General features: G+C 41.9%; 1 protein-coding gene and 1 long non-coding RNA gene across 4 annotated transcripts in view; one reads left to right on the top strand and one right to left on the bottom strand.

Moving 5' to 3' along the window:
• PCSK5 (proprotein convertase subtilisin/kexin type 5) overlaps positions 1-10,439 on the top strand; it is a 421,805-nt gene extending 411,366 nt beyond the window's left edge. For all 3 annotated transcript variants that reach the window (XM_053923627.2, XM_045191544.2, XM_045191524.2), the window contains 3 exons: positions 906-1,006; positions 2,719-2,905; positions 6,996-10,439. In XM_053923627.2, the coding sequence (XP_053779602.1) occupies positions 906-1,006; positions 2,719-2,905; positions 6,996-7,402 (695 nt within the window). In that variant the 3' untranslated portion in view covers positions 7,403-10,439. The remainder of the gene's footprint in view (positions 1-905; positions 1,007-2,718; positions 2,906-6,995) is intronic.
• The window catches only part of LOC123479263 (uncharacterized), a 32,910-nt gene extending 14,104 nt beyond the window's left edge, over positions 1-18,806 (bottom strand). Inside the window, exons 1-9 of the long non-coding RNA XR_008426798.1 lie at positions 18,087-18,806; positions 17,871-17,983; positions 16,503-16,551; positions 14,931-15,126; positions 12,980-13,336; positions 10,780-10,913; positions 4,758-6,860; positions 2,809-2,966; positions 527-580 (exon numbers count right to left, since the gene is read on the bottom strand). This is a non-coding gene — a long non-coding RNA (uncharacterized lncRNA). The remainder of the gene's footprint in view (positions 1-526; positions 581-2,808; positions 2,967-4,757; positions 6,861-10,779; positions 10,914-12,979; positions 13,337-14,930; positions 15,127-16,502; positions 16,552-17,870; positions 17,984-18,086) is intronic.
• Between the last annotated feature and the right edge of the window lie 7,960 nt (positions 18,807-26,766).

The raw sequence follows: 26,766 nt of genomic DNA, 5'->3' as shown, positions 1-26,766 counted from the left end.
CTGTCTCCAAACACTTTCCAGAAGTTATAGCTCCAGCCCTCTTCTACTTGGTGGTTCCTGTGCTCAAGTAGACAGTAGGACAGAAAGAGCACTGGAGTATGAGTCAACAAACATGAATTTGAATCATGACTCAACCATTACCTATGTAACCTTGAATGAGTGATGTCATTATCTGAGCCTTAGTTTTATTTTTTAAAAAATAAACAAATAGGATGTCAAATTTCTGAGAAGAGGCTTTATTGTTTTCAAGAGAACTTCAAAGGAAACTATCACTACCACTCCCATAATTAAGAACCATTGAACAAACATTTATTAAATTCTTTTAGCCCTAGCCCTGGCTGGTGTGGCTTCTCTCACACATCGATGTTTCTCTCCCTCTCTTCCACCCTCTATTACCCTCTCTCTAAAAACAAATAAATAAAACCTTTTCTAAAATATATTTTGAATATTCTTTTAGCCCTAGTTTTTAAGTTTCACGGCTGGTGGTGTTCCTCAATTAGGATCTGCCTCATCATGAGGTACTCACTGAGTTTTGGGACCCCCCAAATCAGCTGGTATTCATCCTTGTCCTCTATACAAGCTGAAAATAAGCAGAATGACAATTGAAGGTTTTATAAATGCTCTATATGATTTCTCATTCTCTGAAAATCCTCTTGCTTTAATAAAAGATCTGTCATCTCCAAATCCTCAGTTCCCAAATGGAAAGTTTACATTGATTGAACTGAATGGTTAATTTCTAGGTGTTCACTTGGTGTCTTACAGACTTTTTTAATATCCTCAATCAATTCACCCTTCTACTCCAATTCACTTGACATATTCCTTGTTCCTAAGTGTTCTGGAACCCAGACAAAGGCAGAAATGTAAGGTCAGTCCCATGACTTAGAATCATTTTTTTTTTCTTTCAGGAAAAGAGCCCTTGAAGTGCTTATCCTGTGTGTGGAGTTACCACCTCGCGGGAGGAATCTGCGTCTCAGACTGTCTTGTGGGGCAATACAGAGTGGGAGAGGTACTGAGTGCTGTGCATGGCGTGCCTCCTGCCATCCCGCGGGGGGAAGTGAGCTGCTTTCTGTGTGTCATTCTAGGCAAAGTAAAAAAAGGCCTAAAATTCCTATACTCTCTGTAGTGCAGGTGTAATATTCTAAAATCTATTGCATCAGAGATTAAAGGTGCTATTTACCTGTAGCTTTAATTTCAATCAAAGGAACAAAGAAAATATGAGATAAACAATGGGGAAGTTAAGTAAGGAGGGCCTCAGAATTAACTCTACATTCATTGCTCATGACCTTAGAAGTTTCAGGTCTACATAGGAATACTGTGTCAGAAATTAGAAATATCTTCTTTCTTACCCCATTGTGAAACACCTGAATAATGTTAGAACTACCTACTAGTTGATGTTTTTCATCTCCTCTACCTCTCCACAGTGTATTAAGATATATTTTCATTTGCTTGCCTAGAAACCATGGATTTCTGAATCCGCTAACTTCTTGATTGTGTTTCCAAACTCCAGAAATGTAGTAAATGTCTCATGGGGAAATGAACGTGACCCGACATGTTCACGTATGAGCTCTCTTTACATTCTGACATTGGCCCTCATTACACTTTGGTGAAACTGAGGTTCAGAGAGGTTCAATGGTTCATAAAGACCACAGGAATAGTGAGTGTTGTAGCAAAGCTGGGACTGAACCCAGGACTTCTGACTCCTAATCCAGGATTTGATGAGATAATAATGGCTGAGAAAATACTTTGTCAGTGCCCAAAACAGGCCAAGGTGCTCAAGAAAGACAATGTCCTTTCCTTCGTTTTCTATTGCACCATCTTTGCAAAGTGAAGCAGTAAAATGGGAGCTCTCTCCTCATCTACGTTTCTAGCACCAGTGAAGGAGCGACTTGTCAGGAGGGAGGCCACTTTCTCCTCATCTCTCAATCCTCTTCCCACTGAGATTGAATTGTGTTAGTTAAACAATCACAGCTTATATTATTCTAGGACAGAGGCCAAGCAGGTAATGAGTGGAAGGTGCTTGGTCAAAGAAAACCCCTGTGCAAGACTGATGAACGGTGGAATCTGATGTTTCACCCGTGTGTTGGTGATATCAGAGCAAGTGACAGGGGTGTCCAACCAGCCCAGGATGGCTATAAGTGCAGCCCAACACAAACTTGTAAATTTACTTAAAACCTTTTTTTTTTCAGCACTTTTTGTTAGTGTTTGTGTATTTAATGTGTGGCCCAAGACAACTCTTCTTCAAGTGTGGCCCAGAGACACCAAAAGGCTGGACAACCCTGGTTATATCAAATAGGAGAACATCAGATACAAAAGTGACATTGCCATGTGGGAATGATGAATTTACGTGTGGAACACCCCAACTTTGAAATGTGGGCCATGAATGAAAATAATTTTAATCTGTGAAGGTCAACATAAAATGGGCCAGACAAAACTTGTCCTTGACCAGGAACAGCATGAGCTATCAGTTTGTAACCTGAGCTATTCTTGAGGCCTGTTCTCCCGTTATGTTACCAGTGGATCTCAGAGGGAAAGGCCCAGCAATGAATCCATCCAAGTGCTGAGAGGTGGTTCTGTCTTTCATCCAGAACAGACCGCCTTTCTCTTGTCCCCCATGTGCCTCCTTTCCTTATGGAGATAAGATAGAAATCCTATGTGGGATCTCTAGGGTCTTGAAACTCCCTCCTCACTCAAAAGGAATTTCCTGGTTGTTCTTAACAGGGGGAGAAATTTAACTGTGAAAAATGCCACGAGAGCTGTGTAGAATGCAAAGGACCTGGTGCCAAGAACTGTACTGTGTGCCCCGCCAACCTGCTGCTGCTCATGGATGACAGCCGCTGCCTGCACTGTTGTGGCACCAATGATCCCAGCAATGCCCAGGAGTGCTGTGACTGCCAGGATACCACAGGTGAGGGAAGAGGAAGAGCAGCCTGCAGAGGCAGGGTGTGTCCTCAGGATGCTGATGGAAGCTGGAGGGAGAAAAGGATAGAAAGTTCTGGAGAATCAATATAACTATCCTTGTATAGAATGCCTGCTGTGTGCCTGCCCACTGTACATAAAACTTGCTGCCCATCATCATATAAGAAGAGATTAATCCCATTTTACAGATAAGGAAACTGAGGCTCAAAAGGTTTGATGAGCATGCCCAAGTCCACACCAATGTTAAGAGCCTCATCTGGAATTAGAATGGGGGTATTTAGGTCTGCGAAGCCTGCATTTTTTCCACTACTGTGCTATCTTCAACATTAGAGCTCAAGTAGGCCTAGAGTTTTATCTTTATGAATTTCTTTTATTCGAATCTTTTCTTTTTATTCTTCACTTCTGAGAAAAAAGGAAAAGAATCAACTACTGAGGAAGCTGATGCAAATATTATCTTGAAGAATCATGCTACAAAAATCAGCCTGAATCTAGCCTTCCCATTAGAGACCTAAAGCATGATAGAAATGAGATTTCATTGACGGTTAAGAAGAAACAAACATTTTTAACCAATTCCCAGCCCCCTAAATGTCTTCCACCCCCACCTTTATCCATATGGGTATTTGGTCCTCATTGGCCACAAACTTAGTAAGATTCCAAATGGAGTCATTTCTTCCTAAATTTTTTTTTTGTTTTTAATTATATTTTATTGATTATGCTATTACAGTTGTCCCAGTTTCCCCTTTGCCCCACTCCACCCAGCACCCCAACTCTCTCATGCAGTCCTCCCACCATTGTTCATGGATCACGTGTGTAGTAGGTTCCTTGGCTTCTCCATTTCCTACACTGTACTTTATATCCCTATGGCTATTCTATCACTACCTGTTTGTATTTCTTAATCCCTCACCTCTTCACCCTTACACCCCCCTCACATCTGGCGACCATCAGAATGCTCTCCATATCCATGATTCTCTCTCTGATCCTCTGTGGAGGATCAGCTGTGCAGGGGCAGGGTGGTGGTGCTCTGATGTGGTCTGTAGTTGTCCACTGTGTCGGCAGACTCTGGTGTTTCCCAGGTGGTGCAGGCCAAGGTCAGCCCCTACCTGCTTTGTCTGGGGCACCCTGCCTGAGCTATAAAGCAATCTGAGATGGCTGCTACCTTTGTTGGGCTTGGAGATTCCCAGACAAGCCAAGCTGTGAATCTAGGGTGGCTACTTCTAGTGCCATACCTGGGGCCACTTAGCAAGAGGTATGAGGGCTGGGGGCTCACTGAGTTTGTCTGTTGCTTGTTTGAGAGGATTTAAGAAGTTGTGAAGCATGAGCCAAGACCAGCCATTCATATGGAAAAGCAGCTTGGGTGGGCCCATAAGTCGGATGAGTCAGAGTCTCTGGGGATCTCCAGGGCAGGGCAAACAGCATTAGCCAGGTTGATGGGGTCTCAGATATGGAACCAGCCTTCTGGCACTGTGGAGGGGGGGTTTAGAAAAGGGACAATGGCCTCTGCTCACCTTAATGTCAGACACTTCAGTTCCTCCCTGTATGCCACTGATGCCTTTGAAGCTGCTACCCCAGTGCTGGAAATCAGAGGGAGTGAGTCTGAGTAAGTCTGTGTGTGGGTTCTTTAAGAGGAACTGCTTGGGACTCTAGAAGTTTCTTCCACCAACACAACCCCCACTGGTTTTTGCAGCCAGAAGTTGTGGGGACTTATCTGCCTGGCACTGGGACCCTGAGCCTGGGGCCTGGCATGGGGCTGGGACTCTTCACTCCCAAGATATCCCTCCAGAATTTTTATCCACCACACATGGATGTGGGACCAGCCTGTTCTGCATCTGCACCCCACTTACCAGTCTGGATGGATGTGGTTTCTTTAATCCTGTAGTTGTCAGACCTCCATTCAACTCGATTTCTGAAAGTTCTGAGTGATGGTTGTTCTATATTTTATATGTAATTTTGATGTGGCTGTGCAAGGAAACAAGTCATATCTTAAAATAAATTCTCTAGTCCAGAAGTAGATCATTTTCTTGGGGTTCAGGTGTATCATGGCCTGACAAAAACACACCTCATATTTATGGAAGCATGTACATTTATAAATGAAGTAGATCCCCAATCCATAACTGCTACCAGCCATCTCTACTCTATTTTTCTAATTAGCTTTTTCAATTAAATTCTAAATAGCATCTTTTCAAAAACTAATGATTTACTTCTCTCAGCTCTCCCACCCCCACAAACAGCTGATTTTCCCAGCTCCTCATATACATCCACCTTCAGGGTCTGATTGCCTAACAGTCATGCTGTGTCAGCTAAGAATAATAACCCTAATTACACTGATGGCTTTAAATGAAACCAGAAATGTGTGCATGTTGGCTGCAGATTTTCTGTAAGACTGTTCTTATTAAAAACTAGTTAGTCAGCTTTCCTGGGCCTTCTGTGGCTCTCAAAGATCCACCTGGGGCAACTCTGCAAAAGTCTAAACACTCTTGATTACCTACTAATTCTTTACTGAGGCCAGATCACAGAGGCCGCCCCTGACTCTGCAGACCTAAGACTGTAGGGCAGTAAGAGGTGATTGCGTATGGCGCCCCAGTAATTGAACCAACCTCAAAAGGTCTTTTATTGATTCTTCTGCCTCAGGCAGTATTTATCTCCAAGTACCACACACCGATTGCTTATCCATCCCTCTGGTGCTTTAATATTTCCTCCCGGGAAAAATTCTGTGCTGTATTGCTAATGAAAGCCATAATGATAGTGCTGTTACTTTAGAAAAGAAACTAGCTTAATGGGCAAAATCCCATGAGAATGAAAGTTGCAATAAAATAAAAAACTTGTTTATCACTAACGAAAGAGGAAGACACAGTGGTGATGAATCAGATGTAATCAGCCAGTATCTAATAAGCAAAAATAATTGCCCTTAAAATAGTTGGCAGCAGTATTACATCATTAAGCTAGTATGTACACTGTACCTAGAATCTCTCATAAAATAATCCTGGAGGAAGACTCAGATGGCTCGAAAAACATTTATGAAAAACTGTGTATTTCAGCTTGTACATCCAACATGGCCTGCTCGTTTTTTTCTCTAGTTCTCTTATACCTTCTTTTGCAGTCCCATTGGGTGTGTTAAAAAAGAGAAAAAAAAAGTTAGGCAGCTTACTTAAGTCATACCACTTGAATAAATGGGTGAAAAATAAGAAAAGTGAACTCATTGCTGAAGTTATGGCTTAATCTTTCCTTCTGTGACAGTTTTTTTAGTCCATGCTCTCAATTAAGGCATCAAAACAGAGGCTGATGAATGACAGGCAGAGCTCTCAACTTCAGCAGTCTTCATTATGATAGAAGAATTGTAAAGGTGGTACTTCTCTCCCTCTCTCCCTAGATTAAGGCCACAGAATGCCAAAAAGTCAAAAACAGTTGTCAGAGTGTTTTATCCTAACATCTCCAGATTCTATCATGAAGTTAGGATCCCTGAGTTCAAATTCTGATTGTTCCACAAACAAGCTCTTAGCTCTGACAATGTGAAAATTCACTTCCTCTCAATGGGCCTCAGTTTCTCAACTGTCAAGCAACATGTTGACTTAAAGAAATCTAACGCACCCCACAGAAATGAGTCAATGGTGTTATAAATAATCTTCTGTCTTTGAATTGGAGGCACGATCATGTTGGACCAGGTTTAAGAGTAGCTGGGGAAAGGTCTCAAGTCTTAGCAAAAGTCAAAGTTAGTTATTTGGCATTCAGTGAATCATGGCCCAAGATGGAATATTTTTCTCAGGAGGAAAATAGAAAAATTGATTGGTAAAGTTGGACACTTAGCAACTGACCCATGAGGTATGGGGATACAGGGGGCTCCCTTTGGATCTCAAACTGACCTTCATTCCAGAAGGGTTTCATGGCATCATCTGACACAGACTGGGACTCGCATGTAGCACACAGCACAGCTCTGCAGAGTGACGTGCCTTTTAAGAAAATCAGAGAGTGGTTCTACCATTTTAGATTTAAAAGATAAATATGAAGTTCTTAACCTCAGAAACTAATTTTTCCCATTCCATCTTTTCTCTCTCCCCTCTTCCTTTGGCGTCATCTTCCAACAGATGAGTGCATCCTCCCAGCAAGGGAGATTGAGTCTGCACCTGAGCATTCCAAGACGGCCTTGCTCATCAGCTCCTTCATTATGCTGGTGCTTCTCCTTGGGGTAGCTGTGGTCGTCTGGAGGAAATCCCGTGGCCGAGCCCCTCCAGCAGAGAAGTCAGGCTATGAAAAGCTGGCTGACCCGAGCAAGTCTTATTCCTCCTATAAGAGCAACTATCGAGAGAGCACCAGCTTTGAAGAGGACCAGGTGATTGAGTACAGGGACCGTGACTATGATGAGGATGACGATGACGACATCGTCTATATGGGCCAAGATGGCACTGTCTACCGGAAATTTAAGTATGGGCTGCTGGATGATGATGATGAAGATGAGCTGGAATACGATGATGAGAGCTACTCCTACCAGTAAACAGAGGCCACCCCACCCCATTTCCCTCACAGGCATGAGTGTGAGCCTTGCAGTTTTGGGTTTTATCCTCACACACTAGGTTGACGTGTGGGTGTTTGTATTTCTCTTCTTCACCATGATTCCAACTACATTATATAAAAATGCTGAAGTGTTTTGCTCTTCTTTGAGTGACTAAACCCAATACATCAGAATTGTTCAAACATAACTGAGGAACAAGGATAACATCAGGAGGGATTTTCCTAAAACCAATATGTCAACATAGAAAACACAGGAAGTAAAATAAGATTTGTACAAGTTGTTTTATGTCATTTGTTTTTCCAAAAAGGGAGCAGACCTATAGGAAATCCACTTTGTGGCTGCAATGTATGAGACATCTACTGCCTTCTGGAATTCTGATATTTCTGTAAATGATTTGGGGGGATGAGGAGATGGGAGAGGTGTTTGTGTTGGGGGATTTTTCTCCCAATAGCTCTCTTCAGGCAGAGATTTTTTTTTTCTCTATGGGCAGCTAAAGAAGGTTCTCCTCCTCAACCATATAACAATTGACCCTAGATCGCCCCTGGTGAGCAAAAGAGACCCCCTCTGCTGAGACAGTCACAGTGTGTTTAGAGACAAGGACAGAAAAAGGACGTAGCATCACAGCTGAGGAGTCGTGTGTTTGCTGGACTCCGGTTGTCTGCATTGATCCCGAGTCGTCATGCTCCCAAGGGCAAAAGAAGCTCGGGCAGAAGATGGCAGCAAAGCTGGTAGGGAGGAGAACACTGACGTTCCAGGCTTTGCAGCATTACACCCTCATGATTTTCTAAGAGCCTATCTGTTTGGAAACTTCAGCTAAGACGTCAAGTAATAAAAACAAAATGGCCTTAACATAAAATGGATAAAATGAACAAAACTCTAAAAAAGGCTTTAGCTACTAATTCAGACAGCTTTCATGAACTCCCCATAGAAAAAGTTGGAATGGAGTCTCACATGGATAAATCCCAACTTTCTACTCATGAGCTTAATCCAGCTGCTGCCCAGCCTTCCAACACTTTTTGTCCCTGTGATTTTTGTTTCTAGATATTCTAGGCCTCCCTCTCTCCACTTTCCTGACAAGTACACGCTTGAATTCATGCACCTGGGGCAGTTTTTTGCAGATAATACAGAGAGGGGGACCCTGCTGTGTGAAATTACCCAAGTAGGGTTTTATGGATTTCCTTGTCAAAACACAAGTTATAGGCAGTACCAGGAATGGACAACCACTTCTGGTTAGAAAGTGACATTTTCAGATGACTATGATAATTATAAAAAAATTTATTGCACACCTACTATGTGCCTGGTACTGAGCTAAACAATATCTTTCAAAAGAGATCACCCTACTTAGAACTGCCATAACTTCATGTAGTTGGTACCATTATCACTCTGTTTTTACGGGAAGCCCATGGCTTACAAGAGGTTAAGGTCACAGAAAGCTAATCAAGATTCAAGGAAAAAGAATGACCCTATAGTACATGTTCTTAATAATTATGCTACACTGGTATAAAGTGGGAAAAGAAACATTCTAAACCTAATAAAGGCATGCCTAATATTTTATTTTGTGATATGGTAACTGTATTATCTTTACTAAACTTGTGCATTTTTTTAATTCTTTTTTTAAACACGATGTGTGTTATACAAGAAATCTCTGTGAGGAAGTCTTTGGTTTACAGAAGGCTTTGGTGTTTCTTTTTTCATTTAATCATTTTTTTAATCCTCACCCAAGTACATTTTTTTTTTCATTGCTTTTAAAGAGAGAGGAAAGGAGAGAGGGAAACATCATGTGATTGGTACAACATGCCCGTACGTGCCCAGAGTGCTGGAGATCAGTGCCAGACTGGGGATCGTCTGTGTCCAGAGCTGGGGGGTTGCGGGGGCAGGGGTGGAGTCGCATGCCCCTGTGCCTGGACCAGGGATTGAACCCACAACCTAGGCATGTGCCCTGACTGGGAATCGAACCCACAACCTTCCAGTTATGGGACAACACTAACTAACTGAGCCACACCAGCCAGGGCCTCAGTGTTTCTTTAGGGGAAAGCTTTTAAAGGTTGGCAAACTTTCTCTGGAAAGGGCCAGAGAGTAGATACATTAGGCTTTCTACAACTACTCAACTCTGTGTATGAGAGTGGTGGCATGAATGTTTACTGCGGCATGAATGACGCCATCTGTGACAAAAGGTGGGATGTTATTTGTGGACACTAAAATTTGGATTTAAGATCATTTTTACATATCATAAAATGTTATTCTTCTTTTGATTTTTTTCTTTAATCACTTAAAAATATAAAAACCATTCATAGCTTACGGAAGTACAAAGACTGATGATGGACCAGAATTGGCCATTGGATTGTGGTTTGCTGGCCTAATTTTTTAAAAATTTTAAGGGACCATGTGTATCACTCACGGATGCAATATGCTTTCAAGATTTTTGATCGTTTAAAACCATTTCTTTAAAATATATCGAAGCTCTGTTAGTTCCCCTTGTAATTCTTGGAAATATGTAAGATACCCACTACATCAATGGAAGAATTTCTCATCTCTTGCTGTGTAATTACAAAGGGTAGCCTGTAAAAATAAGTAATTTTGTTTATACTGTGTTTTTCATCTCTCCTGATAATTCTAAAGCTCTGATAGATTGAGTTTGACATTTTTTTGTGTAGCCTGGAAATCGTTTTCCAAAAATAGGTGTTTATGATACACAGTTAAGGATTAAATTAGGTCAAGATGACCTTAAATATTGAGAAAAATTATGCTGTTGCTCTATGCGAGCCTGAAAAGAAAGTTCACGCTGCGTGTCAGTTCAGTCTGACATCTTTCCTCCTTTGTTTTTAGTCCTGTCACATTATTCGCAGACTTCTGCTGAATACTGTGCTAGCAAATGTCTGAACAGGTAAATATGTGCTTGGAAACATAGTCACTTTTTGGTTTTCTGTTTGCAAATAACTTGGAAATATTAAGAGCATCCTTGTGGACTGGAAATACATCAAAAGGCTGGGCAAAAGGGTTCCAGCTCACTGAAAATAATTTCAAAATTGGAAATAAAATTAAATTGAGACCAGATAATTCTATGGGGACTTATTACCAAACTATTTCTGAGCACTTTGTATGCACTGGTACAATCAAGCGCCACTTAATGAAGGAGATACTTTCTGAGAAATGTGTCTTAGGCCATTTAATTGTGCGACTATCATAGAATGCCCTTACACAGACCTAGATGGTACAGCCTACTACACACCTAGGCTATAACTTTATACAGCATATTACTGTACTAAATACTGTAGAGAATTACAGCAATAGCATTTGTGTATCTGAACATATAAAAGTTACAGTAAAAACCCAGTGGCACACCTGTCTAGGGCACTTACCATGAAGGGAGCTTGCAGAGCAGGAGGTTGCTCCGGGTGAGTCAGTGGGTGAGTGGTGAGGGAACGTGAAGACCCAGGACATAGGTACCTGGGCGCTACTGCAGGCTCTGCAAACACTGTACGCTTAGGCTACACTGCATTTGTAAAAAAAAACAGTATTTTTCTTCAATAACAAATTAACGTTAGCCTCCCACAACTTATTTACTTCATAAACTTCTAGTTTTTTAACTTTTCAACTCCTTCGTAATAACACAGCTTAGAACACACATCGTATAGCTGTACAGAAATAGTTTCTTTCTTTCTATCCTTATTCTATAGGCCTTTCTATTTTCTTTTTACTTTTTAAACTTTTTTGTTAAAAAATGAGACACAAGCATTCATGCCTACACTTGAGAGCAGGACGGTTGACCCTTAAACAGCATAGGTTTGAACATCATGGACCCGCTTATACGTGGATCTTTTTTTCCCCGGTCAATACACTTGGCTCTTTGTATCTGTGGGTTTCGCCTCGAAGGGTTAAACTAACCTCAGATGTGCTGGGCCTACCGTAGAGTTAAAAGTTAAATACAGATTTTCGAGTTTGGGGGAGTTTGTCCCTCTTCCCCCCAGGTTGTTCAAGGGTCAGCTCTGTCTGGTAAAGGATCAGGAGACGACTGTGAGGGGTTAGGAAGTCATGACTCATCTTCTGGGGCTCTGCCGCCCAAAACAAAAGCTTTTCAATATCAAGGAAGAGGCGGGGAGGGCTGGGGAGCTGTGAGAGAGCCTGAGAAGAGTGCCTCTCACTATAACTGAGTGTTCATTGTGATCCCAGCCTGCAAGGAAAATGATATACACAAGGCTTATTAAACCCTTAAGTAAAGTAAATACGTGTGTGTCAAACAGAATTATAATGTAGGAACAGAACAAGACTGAGGTCAGGAGGATTACTATGCCTCTAAATTATTCTTATCAGTTACGACTTTTAGGTGGCTAGGAGTGATTCTGGACCTGATGCAAATTCTTTTGTATCCTTTTGGCCATTTTTAGTTATAAGTGATAGAATACTCAATCTAAACTAGCTTAAATGCAAAAGGAATTTATTGGCTCACTCGGTCAAAAAGTCTAGGGCTAGAAGTGGGATCAGGTGCTGCTGGACATAGGGCTCACACCATGGCATCGGCATTGGTTTATCGCTGTCTCTCTCACCTATCTTTTGTTATGTTGGCTCCGTTCTCACTAGAGGACACTCCTCACGTTGGCAGGATGGCTGCCAGTGTGCCAGACTTTGCCTCCTCTTGGATTCACATCCAATAGGAAAAAGACCCTACCTCTGATCCAAGTCTCAGAAAAACTTCTGTGTTATCTCTTTGGCTCAGAAAAGGCATTTGACAGCTTCCGTGGTATAAATACTCCCACCATTGCCAGTGGTGGGAAGCAATGTCAAGCTTCAGCTGTGATGTCACTTAATGTGGAGATGGAAAGAAATGTGAAGTGAACCATTATACAGTTTTTCTACTGTACAGATGCATTTGATATAAATAACCTCAATAGCATAGCTAATAATAAAATGCAAAATAATTAGGGAGTGATGAGTTTTGGATATTTGTTACCTAAGTTTTTAATGTATATATTTTTTAATTTTATAACTTAAATTTTAATAACAGCTTGTGTCTAACAACTAATTTAAAAAAATTCTAAAAAATTAATGGCTTTCATAAGCTGGGACAAACCAGATTCAACACACCACTCTTTTTACACAGAATCTCTTCTTCTGTAATTGTTTTCTTTCTCTCAATATCACATCTCTCACCAAGAATTTCCTGTCTTTTTTTTTCATTAGTTCCCTTCTCCAATGCTATCAGAAGACCACAAAATTATTATTATTATTTTTTACTCATTCCCATCAGCAATCAAAGAAAAACAAATTTAATCAACATGGTCTTAGCAAAGGCTCTTAATATAGCACAACATTCTGGAGTGTTATTCACTGCTACCTCTAGTGACACGGACAATTTCATGTAGTACATACTTGCTCTAGAGTCCGCCAGCATGTTCATTTTCTATTACTACGTAACAACCGACCACAAATTTAACAGCTTAAAATAGCACCCATTTATTATCTCACAGTTTCATAGGTCAAAAGTCCAGGTGGGCTTGACTGGGTCCTCTGCTTAGGGTCCCCTAGGGTCAAAATCAGGGTGTTAGCCAGGCTAGCTCTTACCTGGGAACTCTGAGGAATAATTTTTTCCAAGGACTCAGGTTGCTGGCAGAATTCAGTTTCTCGTGGCTATTAGAATGAGGTCTCTGCCTTCTTTCCTGGCTGTGGGTCAGGGGTCACTCTCGGATCTGAGAAGCCACACTCTGGTCTTGTGAATGTCCCTCCTTCTTCCTTTCAAGCTGACATTCGTAACCCTGAATCCTTTTCATGCACAGAATCTTCCCAACTTGTCCTCTAGCTACCAGCTGGAGAAAAGTCTGCTTTATAAGAAAAGGTTCATGCCATTGGATTAGGCCCAAATCTCCCTTTGGCTGTGATGCAGCATAATCGTAGGCAGGGTACCTCTTCATGTTCAGGGTCCTGGGGTGAGAGTGAGAAATCGGGAGGGGCCATTTTAGGATTCTGCCCACCATAGTCCACAAAACTCTTTTGGAAATCAATGTAGCAAAATGTGTCAAGTCTTTTCAATGTGTGTTCTATTTCAATTACCTAATTCCTTGCTGGAAAATAGAAGCAGAACCAAAGTGTTCACAAATAAAAAGTTCTTTTTTGTTTATAATTTAAAACTACTTCACAACACTTTAAAAGTTTATAAAGACTATACAACATATGCTATAATAGTTACATGTAAAAATAAGCAAGAAATAAAAGTTTATGTGTACTACCATTTCAAGTGTATTTCTGAAGCTAAAAACCTATGCGAATTATGCAAGCTAAACTGTAGGAAGCACAGATAAACAACATCATCTATCCCCGAAGAGCTCAACATTGAAAACAAGACATGTGTACAAATAGCCACAAAATGAAGGAGAATCCAAGCAAAGCAATAATTCAGGGAAAAGGAAAGCAATAAAACCATTGGAATACAGAGACTGTTAGGAAAAGCAATTTGTTGCATCTGTGATATTTTGGGAGAAAAGTTGAGGGAAGTGTCTGGGAGAATAAAAGGTGCAGGACTCAGAGTGAGCAGCAAGTCTCCGTCTCAACTTGCCTACGGTCTGTAAAGTGGCAGGCACTTTTCACCTGAACCTGAAATCACAGGTCCATCTCTACTACATGTGACAAGTCATTAGAGACCAGATAAACAAAGCAAGCAGTTAAGTAGCTCCTCGTCCTATATTATTTCTTTCTTGTGCTCTTGTTCTCAAAGCACTGATGAGCCTAAAAAGTGGGAAATTTCTACATATGTCAAAAGACATTGGCTCAGCCCTGACCAGTGTGGCTCAGTTGGTTGGGCATCATTCCTCAAGGTGAAACATCACCGGTTCAATTCCCATCGGGGCACAGGTCTGGGTTGCGTGTTCAGTCCCCAGGTCAGGGTCGGTACACAGGAGAGGCAACTGATCAATTTTTCTCTCCGCCTCTTTCTCCCTCCCTTCCCCTCTCTCTAAAAATAAGTAAATAAAATTAAAGAAAAAAACACATTGGCTCAATATCAGCTTGACGAACTTTGTCCTTAACTTCAGTTCCAGCAATACATCTCATATTTCATTCCGCCCATTCATAAACTATTCCTAAGTATGAAGCTCTTTTATCTTTTTATCTTGATGGGGGCACCATGATTGGATTCACCATTCCTGTATTCATTTGTATATAAAGGGGGTTTGACGTCACAGAAACACCAGAAGTTGGGGCATTAAAGATTCCTGGAATGGAATTCCAGGTCTGACTTTCTCTTGTTTGGAATCTTGGCTAAGTTACTGTACTCTGATTCTCTGCTATGTGTGGGCAACCTGAACTCCAGCCCTGCCAAGGTTGCCATGAGGGATAAATGAGATTACATATGCAATGGGCCTGTATACAGAGGGGCTCCACAGTACTAACTGCCCCTACTCCCTCCCATATCATTTTACTAGCAGCAAAAGCAGCTTAACAGTCTCCCTCCCATAAACCTACTATTTTGAAGGGATTTGTGAAGTGAGATCACAGGAGGGGAAAAAAGTACACAACTTACTCTGTACACTTAATCTGGAACCAAAGACACACCCTCAGCACTTGTTCCCAAGGCTTTCTTCTTGGCAAAGCAAATAACTATCCGAGTGGTTTTAAGTAACCAGATCATTAACTGGATTTTCTTACATGATTTCTCAGAAGACAGAGAAACAGGAGATTGTTCTTTCAGAAACCCAAACAGTGATTTGTTCCAAAACCTGGAGAAAATTAAATTCGATCTTCACTGAAGTGATAGAAGTTTTGGTTAAAGAGCCACACATTCAATAAACACGTTGGCCAAAAGCTTGACCTTTAGTGACATCTATTGTCTAAAAAGCAACCATAGTTCCACCCCAGGAGAACAGTTTCTTTCTTTTTTATTTTTTTAAGATTTTATTTATTTTTAGAGAGAGGAAAAGAGAGGGAGGAAGAGAGGGAGACAAACATCAGTGTGAGAGAGAAATATCAATTGATTGCCTCTCACACACCCCCAACCAGGAACCTGGCCTGCAACCCAGGCATGTGCCCTGACCGGGAATCAAACCGGCAACCTTTCTGTCTGCAGGATGACATCCAGGCCACTGAGCCACCACACCAGTCAGGGCAGAACAGTTTCTTAATAGAAATCCTATTTACACCTTGTCCAAGAGAATTCAGGCTTCTACAGAAAATCCCTTTTTTCTCCCCAAGTCTTGAAAAATTCAAATGTTGAGAGTTTGGCTACAAAGCCATAGGTGATCTTAGGAGTGTGCTGAGAACACTGGAAAAGAAAGGAGGACAGCAATCCAGTCTTTCTCTAGGTCACTTTTACTTTGAATCCATGTAGGAAAACCCTTACAATACAGGATTTAAAAGTGGTGTGAGCCTTGGCTGGCGTGGATCAGTGGATTGAGTGCCGGCCTGAGAACCAAAGGGCCACTAGTTTGATTCCCAGTCAGGACATATACCCGGGTTGTGGGCTAGATCCCTGGTGGGGGATGTGTAAGAGGCAACCACACATTGATATTTCTCTCCCTGTCTTTCTCCCTCCCTTCCCTTCTCTCTAAAAATAAGTAAATAAAATCTTTTTAAAAAGATAAGTAAAAAAATGAAAACAGCATGACAATAGAGTTGGGGCATTGGGCCTGTCTGAACTCTGGAGTAAAAACTAATGACAGCATCCCAAGGACAAGGCTACAGCTCATCGTGCTCCTCCACTCGAATCCAGCCAGCCCTGAGTGCAGTACCCCCAGTGGCCTGAGCTTCAGATGCCACATTGGAACCAGAGCTGTGCAAATGGGGCAGGTAGGGGCAGGAGATCAGAAAGTCAAGACAATGCAGTAGAGCCCTGACTGATAGCTCAGTTGGTTAGAGCATCATTCCAATATGCCAAGGTTGTGGGTTCAGTCCCCCTCAGGGAACATACAAGAATCAACCAATGAATGCATAAATAAGTGGAACAACAAATTGATCTCTCTCTCCAAATCAATAAGATTAAGAAAAAAAGACAATTAAGTGGAAGCAAGTAAAACCCACAATCTGAGGGCTGCAGGATTGTCAAAAGGTAGTATTTGGACTGAGTTCCAGATTCCTGTCCTCAGGCCAGCAAACTTACAAAGGTATACAAAGGTGGCTTGAGCAGTGCTTTCAGTGTTGATCTGTTCCTGAAACAAAAGGACAAAACCAAATCAAATTGCTAATCAGGAAGTGACTAGGCAGATAGGATCCTTGACAAATGAGTTTTCAACCAAACTTCTTACTCCTGGACTGTGAGGGATCATGAAGGATCTTTGTGTCTGGTGCTCCAAGGATGTGCTCAGAGCAGTTTCTCTCTCTCTCTCTCTCTCTCTCTCTCTCTCACCCCCCCACCCCCAACAATGTTTCTCTCTCCCATGATCCCTTTGGCCATACTCCATGCTGAGTCCTTTATTGCCTTTGTAACTTCCTTTGCAGCACAGCTGTATAACATCTGGATAATTTCTCTGTCCTGTGTTTCTGTTGACTTTTCACTTTTAAAGACACGTTTGTCTGTCACATCAGTTTCAGCCTCTGTAGATGGATTTCTAATGGCCTTAAATAGGCTTGCCTCTTGACATTTTCTTGTGAGGATTAGAAGAGATAATGCATGTAAATGTCGGTTGTAAACTGCAATAAGCTACATCAATGTTATTATTTCCCTGTCCACCTGGAATCCACTCTAGGCAGGCATGTCACGTACACTGTAGAAACTGGGAGAAATCAAACAATATTCTCAGACCAGCCATTGGGATGTGGTTTCTTAGAAAACCAATTGGGTCAGTCAGAGGTGGCTACATGATTTGTGGTACTCAATGTAAAAATTATTGAGACTTTGAAGATGGCAGAAGCAGAGCATTGAACTAAATACGAGACCCTTCTAACGCATCAGGACCTCTGCACCTGCCCGAAAGGCACACCCATGAAGCTGACCGTGACTATAATATATTCAGAGCATCAGGAGGCTTGCAAAATGCATCAGCTACTGCATCTACCTCCACCCCTGAGGGGATAAAAAATTCAGATACCAAAAGTGGCACCTTTGGGGAAAAGGGATGAAGAGCTTTTTAAGATCCATAAAGCAAATGCTTTTCAGATAGAAGGAAAACACTAAGGAAGATGGCTTGATATGGAAGAGGAAGAATTTCTTTTCAAGACATAAAGGTTTAATTCAAAGAGAGCTGGTCTTCAAATGCAAGACATCTTCCTTTCCGTCTTAGCTCTGTGTGACACTGGCTGAGCCACTTGAGATAATGTGCATGGCCGTGCCTTGTGTACTGTAAGCTTGTAAGCTGCAGAACAATGACATGTAAACTTCTACTGTCGGCCCTTTTAAAAAGACACACATGAGAGCACTTGAGATCTTGCTTCCCAGAATTGGCATCAATTTGGCTCAAAGAAACTTATAAAATTCAAAGCAAACAAATAAATAATATATACACACCCCCACTCTGACACTGGTCCTCACCTATGTGCAGCTCTATACACTCCGTCCAGGGCAATAGGCAGGGAGGCCTTTACGTTGTCCTAAATCAGTCTTTTTATTTTCTTTAAATGTTCCTGGTTTCTACTGCCTCTGGGCTAAAAACAAGAACAAAAAACAAACCACCCTGTTGATTTGTAAAAGTCTTTGCCACACTCTAATGCATAGGAGCAGGCAGGAGGAAGGGCTGGCCATGCTCACCGAGTCTGACCTTCTCAGCTTGTGACCTGAGAGCTCTGTCTGTGTAGCTGAAGAATGGAGAATGTTGCAAACCACGGAGGAGGCCAGAGGAATGACTCAGGAGACCACACCGTGTCTCCTGCTCTGTTTTCCTGCTGGCTTGCCAGCTACTCTGAGCTGCAATGACAGAAGAAATCTGCAAGGTTCTTCTCTGTCATTTGGAGCCATGGTTTCTTTCTCATTCTTTTCCTGAAATTGTTTTTCAATACACACGATAGAGTGGACACCAGAGGATGTTTACAAGAACAAATTCATCTTTCCTCAAACGTAGACTTTTAGAGACCTTTGGCATTAGGTGCAGAAAAGTCTCCTATGCCGTTCTTTCCTCCACATCTTCGCGGTACCAGGAAAAGTGAAGGGACATCCCGTTTCCTTCGTTACTGCGTCTGGGTGGGGTGAGGAGAGTTCCTGATTCCTTCCACAGAAATGCGCTCAGCACGTATTTCCTGGAGATTTAAATACCAGGAACCACATGAGGGTGATGGAAATAAAGTCAAATAAATCAGAATTTCTCTGGGAGACTATGTTCCTCAACATCAGGGACATCATCTTATTCCACTTTGTACCCTCAGCACATAGCAGAGTGTCCCTCGTCCCATAAATATTTGCGAAGTGCCTATTTGCTCAGAGTCATTGCTTACAAATGAGTCAATAAAACTGGACTCTGCACATAGGGTGAGGCAAAAGTAGGTTTGCGGTTGTGAGTCCAAGAAACACAGAGTTTATTCCTGTATTATTGTTTGTTAATGATTGTATTATTTTCCATGCTAACAATGGTAAATGACAATAATTAGCATTTTCCAAATATATACAATTCTTCAGGTACTATTAAAAGCACTTTGGCTCTGACCAGTGTGGCTCATTCGGCTGGGCATTGTCCTACGGAGTAAAAGTTTTCCTGTTTGATTCCTGTTAAAATCACATGCCTGGGTTCCGTAGCAGGTCAGGGTGCATTCGGGAGGCAACTGATCAATATTTCTTGCACCGATGTTTCTCTCCCTCTTTCTCCCTCACTTCCCCTCTCTCTAAAAAATAAAATCTTTAAAAGAAAAAAGCACTTTGCCTAGGTCAGCTTGTTTAATCCTTTTAATCGCTATAACAACCCAGTAAGGTAGGCACTATTGTTATCCGTGTTTCACAGGTAAGACACTAAGCCACAAAGGGGAAAAACAACTGGTTTAGAGGCTGGCTCCAGAGGTCTGGTTTCTAATCTCCCGGAATGCAGCTGCTTAATCCCTCCAGGACCAAACACAAGGAGAGTAAATACAAATAGGGGCTTTCAAACCTTTTTTGGTTGCGATCCACAGTAAGAGAAAAAAAAATTTACACCCAGACCTATTCATAAACCTGAAGCAAAAGTTTCAGGAAATACTTATCCAAATTACCTATCTTTTATCATGGTCTAATTTATCATTTTTAAGATGCTCAGAATCCACTCATTTGATTTTATAACACACAGCTTTAACAGCCTTGGCTTAGGGGCAAGAGCCCAGCCCTACCTGGCTGACCCTGAGCTTGCTGAGCTTCAGGTAGAGCCTCTCTCTGAATTTTCCCTTCGGGGGCAACTCCATTGCAGTGTCTGTGGTGCACCCAAAGCCTCCTTTAGGCTCTTCAGACCCCGGGCTTCTGGAAATCCTTCCTCCGCTCTCTGGGTCACTTCACCGTTCCAGGCTAGTCTCTTTCAGGGGTGGCTCCAAGCCACATCTGCACATCTGGTGCACGCAAAGTACACACATTTGCCTCCTTCCCTCTGCCCCTCCACTGAGAGTGACAGTGCCACCTCCTCTCTCTCTCTTCTGTTGTCTGAAGCCAATCTAGCTACCGCTTCTCATACAATTTCTTTTGTCCCTCCTCCCAATGGACACAAGCTCTGATGGATACTCTTGGAGGATAGACAGAACACCTGATATTCATCTCCAAGGAAATTCTCCCTCTCTCCCCTCTCCAGCCCCACTCTCTATAAGTAGGAGGAGGGAGATGGGCAGAATAGGTATCACATTCTCTTAGCATGACCTGAATTTTTCAGGACCTAGTATTGGAATATGGGGGATTTGGCGTCATCTGTTGCAAAGATTTTACCCTCGGCAGGCTCTTCCAGGAATATGACGAAGAGTTCCGTATTCACATGCCTTAACAGATGAGTGGGCTATGGAGAGGTGGAGGGAATAGGAAGAAAACGAGCAAGGGCTTGGAGTCTGGACTAATCAATCAGAACCTGCAGATTACTAGGGATCATGCATTTGCTGTGGAGAATCTGTGCATGATGGACTCTCCGGGAAGAAAAAACAAGATGGATGCCAGTGAAATAACAAGTAGCCCAAGGAGCTTGCCAGGGTCTTAGAGCTGAAGTCTGGGTCCTCTCCCTGGACATTAGTTGTCTCCTAGTCCAGTCTGTGTACTGGGTGGTCACGTCCCGATTGCTCCAGAGTCAGAGACCACATTCCTGTCCACAGCCGTCACGTTGATAAGGTTTCTGTGTTTGGGAACTCCCTGCTTTTATGATGCCTCTGCCAAAAGTCTGAGTTCAGCTTTGCCAACTCTATCATTGCGCCTGACACACTCCATAGAGACGAGACGAGCAAGGATGAGCTGCCGGGTCCTGTGAAAGATGCTAACTGGTGGGCCTCGGATGGTCATCATCCGCCGCCCCTCCACCCACAGCTCCCAGGGTCCCTTGCACACAACTTCCATGGGGCCAGGCAGCTAAGCCTGAGCCTACTGTTTCCCTCCTGAAACAGGCTGAAGGCCTGAGTTCCACCCTCAGCTGACATTTTCTACCTGCAGTTGGAGTCACTGAGTTATTTCTGACTTTGTTTCTTCACCTGAAGTGTGGTAGTAACATCTGCTAGATTATCTCACACTGATTGTGGAGAACCATGAAGAGACGTAAATAGAAGCACATGAAGCTAATGTTGCTACGAACTCTAACACTTACCGCTGGCCAGTAGGTGAAATGGTGAGAACGTAACCACTTACACCTTGAATCTCTCGCTACTTTGGGGAACGTACTGTTCTTCTTAACGTTCAGCACGCACCTAGTTATCTGTGATTGACATCTAAAACTGTGTTCTTACAAAGAACGCGGATGACATCCTCAATGTAGTTAAGCCGTTGCAGGAACAGATATTTTATATTCTCCATCCCTTTGCAAGACTGCCTGAAAAGGAGGAAAAATCGATGTTCCAAAAGGGCAGAATCCAAGATAGCACTTTCTTCCATCTTTTAAAACTTCAAAAAAGTGTTCAAATTAAATCTATAGAGAACAGTCGAGAAAGGGCCAGGCTGGTCAGGCTAAGGTCAGGTAAAAATCCTGGTTTTGAAATACAGGGGAAACCTGAGAATATTAGTATTAGGTTTTGTTGGGTTCAGGAGATAGAATCAAAAACATAATAAAAAAAAAACAAAACAACACAAACTTCTTTTGACAGGAATACTGTACTGGATGTGAAACCTTTAATAAATGTGAAACACCAGCAAATCTGTAAGAACAACTCCCGGGGCAGCAATAGAAAACATGTGGAAGGCTCAGAAAGGCCTGCAGGGACAGAGGCGACGGAAGCCCACAGCCAGGAATTCCCATGAGTGACTCAGCAGCAGGTCTTTTGTGTAGTCGATCCAGGCAGAACCCACTCCAGGAAATCCCCTCAATGCCCCGGAGGGAATGACTGTTAGGATTTATATCCACTTGCTTCCAGAAAAGTGCTTACGGTGCTATTGTGTGTATAAAATGAACTTGTTGACAAGGAAATAAAGAATGGGAACCTCGAGAGAGGAGGAGGCAAGTGAGCTAATCAATTCAAACAGAAGTTTAAGTATTACTCAGCAATGGAGGCCTTTAATCAATGTAGTCTTCAGTAGAACCCATAGATAGGAAAGGCCCTGACCAGTGCTGCTCAGTTGGTTGGGCACCGTCTGCAAAGCAAAAGGTCACTGGTTCGATTCCCAGTAAGGGCACATGCCTGGGTTGTGGGTTTGGTCCCTGGTTGGGACGCATATGAGAGGCAACTGATTGCTATTTCTCTCCCTCTTTTTTGCCCTCCCTTACCCTCTCTCTAATAAAGAAAATCTTAAAAAAAAAAAAAAGTTGAGAGATTGCCCTAAAGTAGGGTGGGAAGGGGCAGAGATTCCTTTGCTTGCCCTTCACCCAGGGCACTTCCAAGAGGCTCTCGGAATCTTTGTAGAACATTTTCAAAATCACAATTCTAGGTGATTATTGGAGCTACTGTGATTGAACATTAGCCCTGAGCTTCCTGCAAATCAAAATAAAAAGGGAAACACTAGATTATTTTTTATTTCTTCTTCAAATTAAAAAGAAGGTTTTATCAGTCTCTGGAACAGTCTAACACAGGGGTGTCAACTCTGTTTCTGTTACAAGCAGCCAGTTAGATTCCCACCCAAATGGAACCACGTGAGGCTTAGGTCTGCTATGGAGAGGACAAAAGGTAACACGGTGCATTGCATACTTATATTTAACTTAAGAGAATTCAACTATAAGAGCTCATTGGACAAGAGTATGAGAGAAAAAAGTAATACTGGTTTATTTGTTCAGTTGTGCTTGCCCCTTCATAAGATGAGGCTCCACTATAGACAGCAATAGTGAGTGCTCAAAACTCCTGACTGTGCAGGGACTGGTACCCACCCCTCTCCCACACACCCCTCAGCAGCTCAGCTCTCCTCATTGTCCTGGGTAACCCAGGGAATAGTACTGGTTTACAGCACTGATATTTAAAAAAGAAAAAACTCTATTAATACCAACATCCTGGAGGCAGGCAACTTGACATCTCAAATCTAGTTCCAAAAAGGAAAATTACAGATACTTTATAGATAATATCTTTGTTCCTATTTACTTCACTCCTAATTCACTGCTGATGCCTGTTTCCATGAGAGAGAGAAGAGGAGAGAGAGGGGAAAGTGGAAGGGGAGTGGAGGAGAAAATGAAGGAGAGAGAAGGAGAGAGGAGGGAAGGGAAGAGGTCATGTATTTTAAGTTGGCCCTCGGAGTTTCTTAGTCTGTTCAGGCTACTGTAACAAAACAGCATAGACTGGGTGATTACGTACAACTGAAACTTGTTTCTCACAGTTCTGGAGGGCGAAGCCCATGATCAAGTTCTGGTGAGAGCCCTCTTCTGCATTGCAGATGTGCTGGAGAAAAAATAACTTTTCCTCCTATGCAATATCTTCTGCCTGGACTAATAACCAAAATGACATAAGGCAGATTAACAGGACAAAATTAAGTGTTAATATGCGTATACAGGGAAGTCACATTAAGCAGGAAAATTCCAAACACAGTAGGGCAAAATTAGGTATAAATCTCATTCTGGACTAAGGAAGGGGAAGCGGGGGTCTAGGATGACAAAGGGAAGGCAGGCAACTTACAAGGAGATGCCTGAATTGGTGTTTAGTAAACAAATGTCTGTTGGGCCATCTTGAAATGGGCCACAGCGAGCTTTTTGATCAAATAGGCCTTGCTAGGTTCCTTCCTGTCTACCACACCTAGCTCATATTAAACTATGGTTATCGGTGATGGTATCCTCCTTCCTGGAGCAGTCCTATGAATTCTCTTAGGCACGTAGAGGGAAAGTCAAAGGTTTTTCCTGGGTCTTTCTTTTCTTAAACATAACCAGTTTAAAATAATATCCCAAAAGGTGTATTTTGGGGTGGCAAACTCTGCTTCCCCTCTCAGCCCGCTGACTTCTCACTGTATCCTCACATTTGAGAAGAGAGCTAGAGGGCTCTCTGGAACCCTTCTGTAAGGGCACTGATCCTATTGACGAGGGCTCCGTCCTCCAAAAGGCCCGGCCTGCTAATACACAGGTGTCAGGGCTTCAGCCTGTTAAGTTGCAGGGAACACATTCAGTTCTCATCCAGTGTTGGCATATTGTGATCATTTATACCTCCAACTAAAACAGTAAACATCTGAAAGTCCCCTAGACATTCTAGGTTTGGAAATGCCAAGACCATTTTAAATCCATACCTATCCTCCCTAATTTAAACACCTATGCATCAAAATAAAACGTGCACATGAATAACATAAAACCTGCATGGTAATTAGGTTACTGTCTCACTATGTCCTAATAAAGACTGAAAATTTAACTCAGGATTTGCCAAACTATGGGTCTCTGAGCCAAGTATTTCCAGCTGCCTCAATAAAATTTTGAAACATAGCTCTATGCCCATTTATTTACGTAGTGTCTGTGGTCCTTTCTCACCATGGCAAAACCCGAAGAACTTAATTCTCTGGCCTTTTACACACACACACACACACACACCCCTCGTCAACCCTGCTACAGATAAAGGGAAAGTTTCCGGTCTTGAGCACGGGCCGCTCCAAATATGGCCTATAGACCGTTACCGTCCTGTAAACTGCCTACCACTGAAACGGAGAATGTTTGAAATTAATCTTTTACAGCATTTGGCATTGCCATCTAAATGTGACTGTTTTTCTAGTGTTTTACTGTATTTTTAAAGTATTAATTCATGAAAAATTAGAAAAACTTTTTAGAAGTCACAATTTTTCTGAGAAAAATATCATTTAATATCCACAATTTTTAACTAGGTTTTAAAAGATAATAAAATTCAGCCCTAGAGGTTTCATCCAAAACATAGACTTTTGCCTTGAAAAAGAAAATGAAACTAAAGAGATGAGGTGCCAAGGAAGTTTTAAAATGATTTGTCCCACAAGCTTGGTTCCTAGTGAAGCTCTAATTCTATTGAGGCAGTCAGGTCCCAGTATCAGAGATAAACTGTTTCTAACTGATGTATAACTATATACAGAGGACTGTCTACATATACATAGGTATTCGTGAAGTTAAAATACAGTTCAAGACCTCTAGAGGCTTACATTCTAAGAACTAAGGTAATTATAAAAATACAAGACATTGGACTATTATAGAATTGGTATGTGAATTCATAGATTTATGAATGTCACTCAAATATATCCATCACCCTTCTGTTAAGTGCCTTTCAATCTGAGTACTGCAGAGTGGGAGGCCCCCCGCAACCTCATTTGTGGGAATATGTTCCAAGGACCCCAGTGGGTACCTGTAACTACAGATGGTACCACATCCTACATATGCTACCTTTTTTCTTGTACAATGATAAAGTCTTACTTATTTTTTAAATCTTATTTTTATTAATTTCAAGGGGGGGTGAGAAAGAAATAGAGAAACATAGACGTGTTGTTGCACTTATTTATGCATTCATTGGTTGCTTCTTGTATGTGTCTCGACCGGGGATCAAATCCACAACCGTGGTGTATTGGTACAATGCTCTGAGCTACCTACCCATCCAGGGCAATAAAGTATAATTATAAATTAGGTGCCATAAGACATGAACAACTAGCAAAATAGAACAATTCTAACAATATACCATAATAAGTTATACGAATGTGGTCTCTCTCTGATAACTTAGCTGGCTACTGAGTGACTAACAGGCAGGGAGCCAGTACAGTGTGGATACCGAGGGATGACTCACATTCCAAGGAGGGCAGGTGAGAGATTACATCGTAATACTTATAAAGGGGAGCGACGCGGGCAAGGGAAACAAAAGAGGAAATAAACAAATGAGACTACATCGAACTAACAAGTTTCTGCACAACAAAGAAAACGATTAAAAAATGAAAAGACAATCCTCTGAATGGGAGAACATATTCACCAATGATACATCCAATCAGGGGTTAATGTCCAAAATCTATAGAGAACTCATACAACTTAATACCAAAAACCCAAACAATTTAATTAAAAAGTGGGCAGGGGACATAAATAGACACCTCTCCAAAGAGGACACACAAATGGCCAACAGACGAGTGAAAAGATGCTCAACATCACTCATCAGAGATGCAAATTAAACCACAATGAGGTACCACCTCACAGCCGTCAGAATGACGGTCATATTATAAATCAACAAGTGCTGGTATGTGGAGAAAAGGGAACCCTTGTGCAGTGTTGGGGGGACTGTAAATTGGCCTAGTCGCTACGAAAAACATGGCAGAGGTTCCTCAAAAATTAAAAACATAACTACCTTATGACCCAGGAATTCCATTTCTGGTTATTTATCAGAAAAAATCCAACACACTAATGCAAAAAGATGTGTGCACCCCTATGTTCAATGCAACATTATTTACAATAGCCAAGATACTAAAGCAACCTAATCGTTCATCATTGGATAAAGATGCGGTAGCACATACATACAAATGAAATCTTACCATTTGCAACAGCATGGATGGACCGAGAGAATATTATGCTAAGTAAAATAAGTCAGACAGAGAAAGACAAATATCATATAATTTCACTTACATGTGGAATCTAAAGAACAAAATAAACACAGAAGCAGTCGTACAAACACACAGAGAACAAACTGAGGGTTGCCAGATGGGAGTGGGAACCGGGTGAAAAAGATAAAGGGATTAAGAAGTACAAGTTGGTAGTTACAGAATAGTCACGGGGATGTACAGTACAGCACAGGGAATATAGTCGATAATATTGTAGTAACTCTGTATGGTGCCAGGTGAACACTGGAAACATCAAGAGGGACAATTTGTAAATTATATCATTGTCTAACCAGTGTGCTATACACCTGAAATAAATATAAAATAATGGATGTCAACTGTATATTGAATGAATGAATAAATAAGGTAAGCAAAA

The sequence above is a fragment of the Desmodus rotundus genome, chromosome 1 (genome assembly GCF_022682495.2).
Source record: "Desmodus rotundus isolate HL8 chromosome 1, HLdesRot8A.1, whole genome shotgun sequence".
NCBI classification, from domain to species: domain Eukaryota; kingdom Metazoa; phylum Chordata; class Mammalia; order Chiroptera; family Phyllostomidae; genus Desmodus; species Desmodus rotundus.
This window is presented reverse-complemented; position numbering and strand designations above follow the sequence as displayed.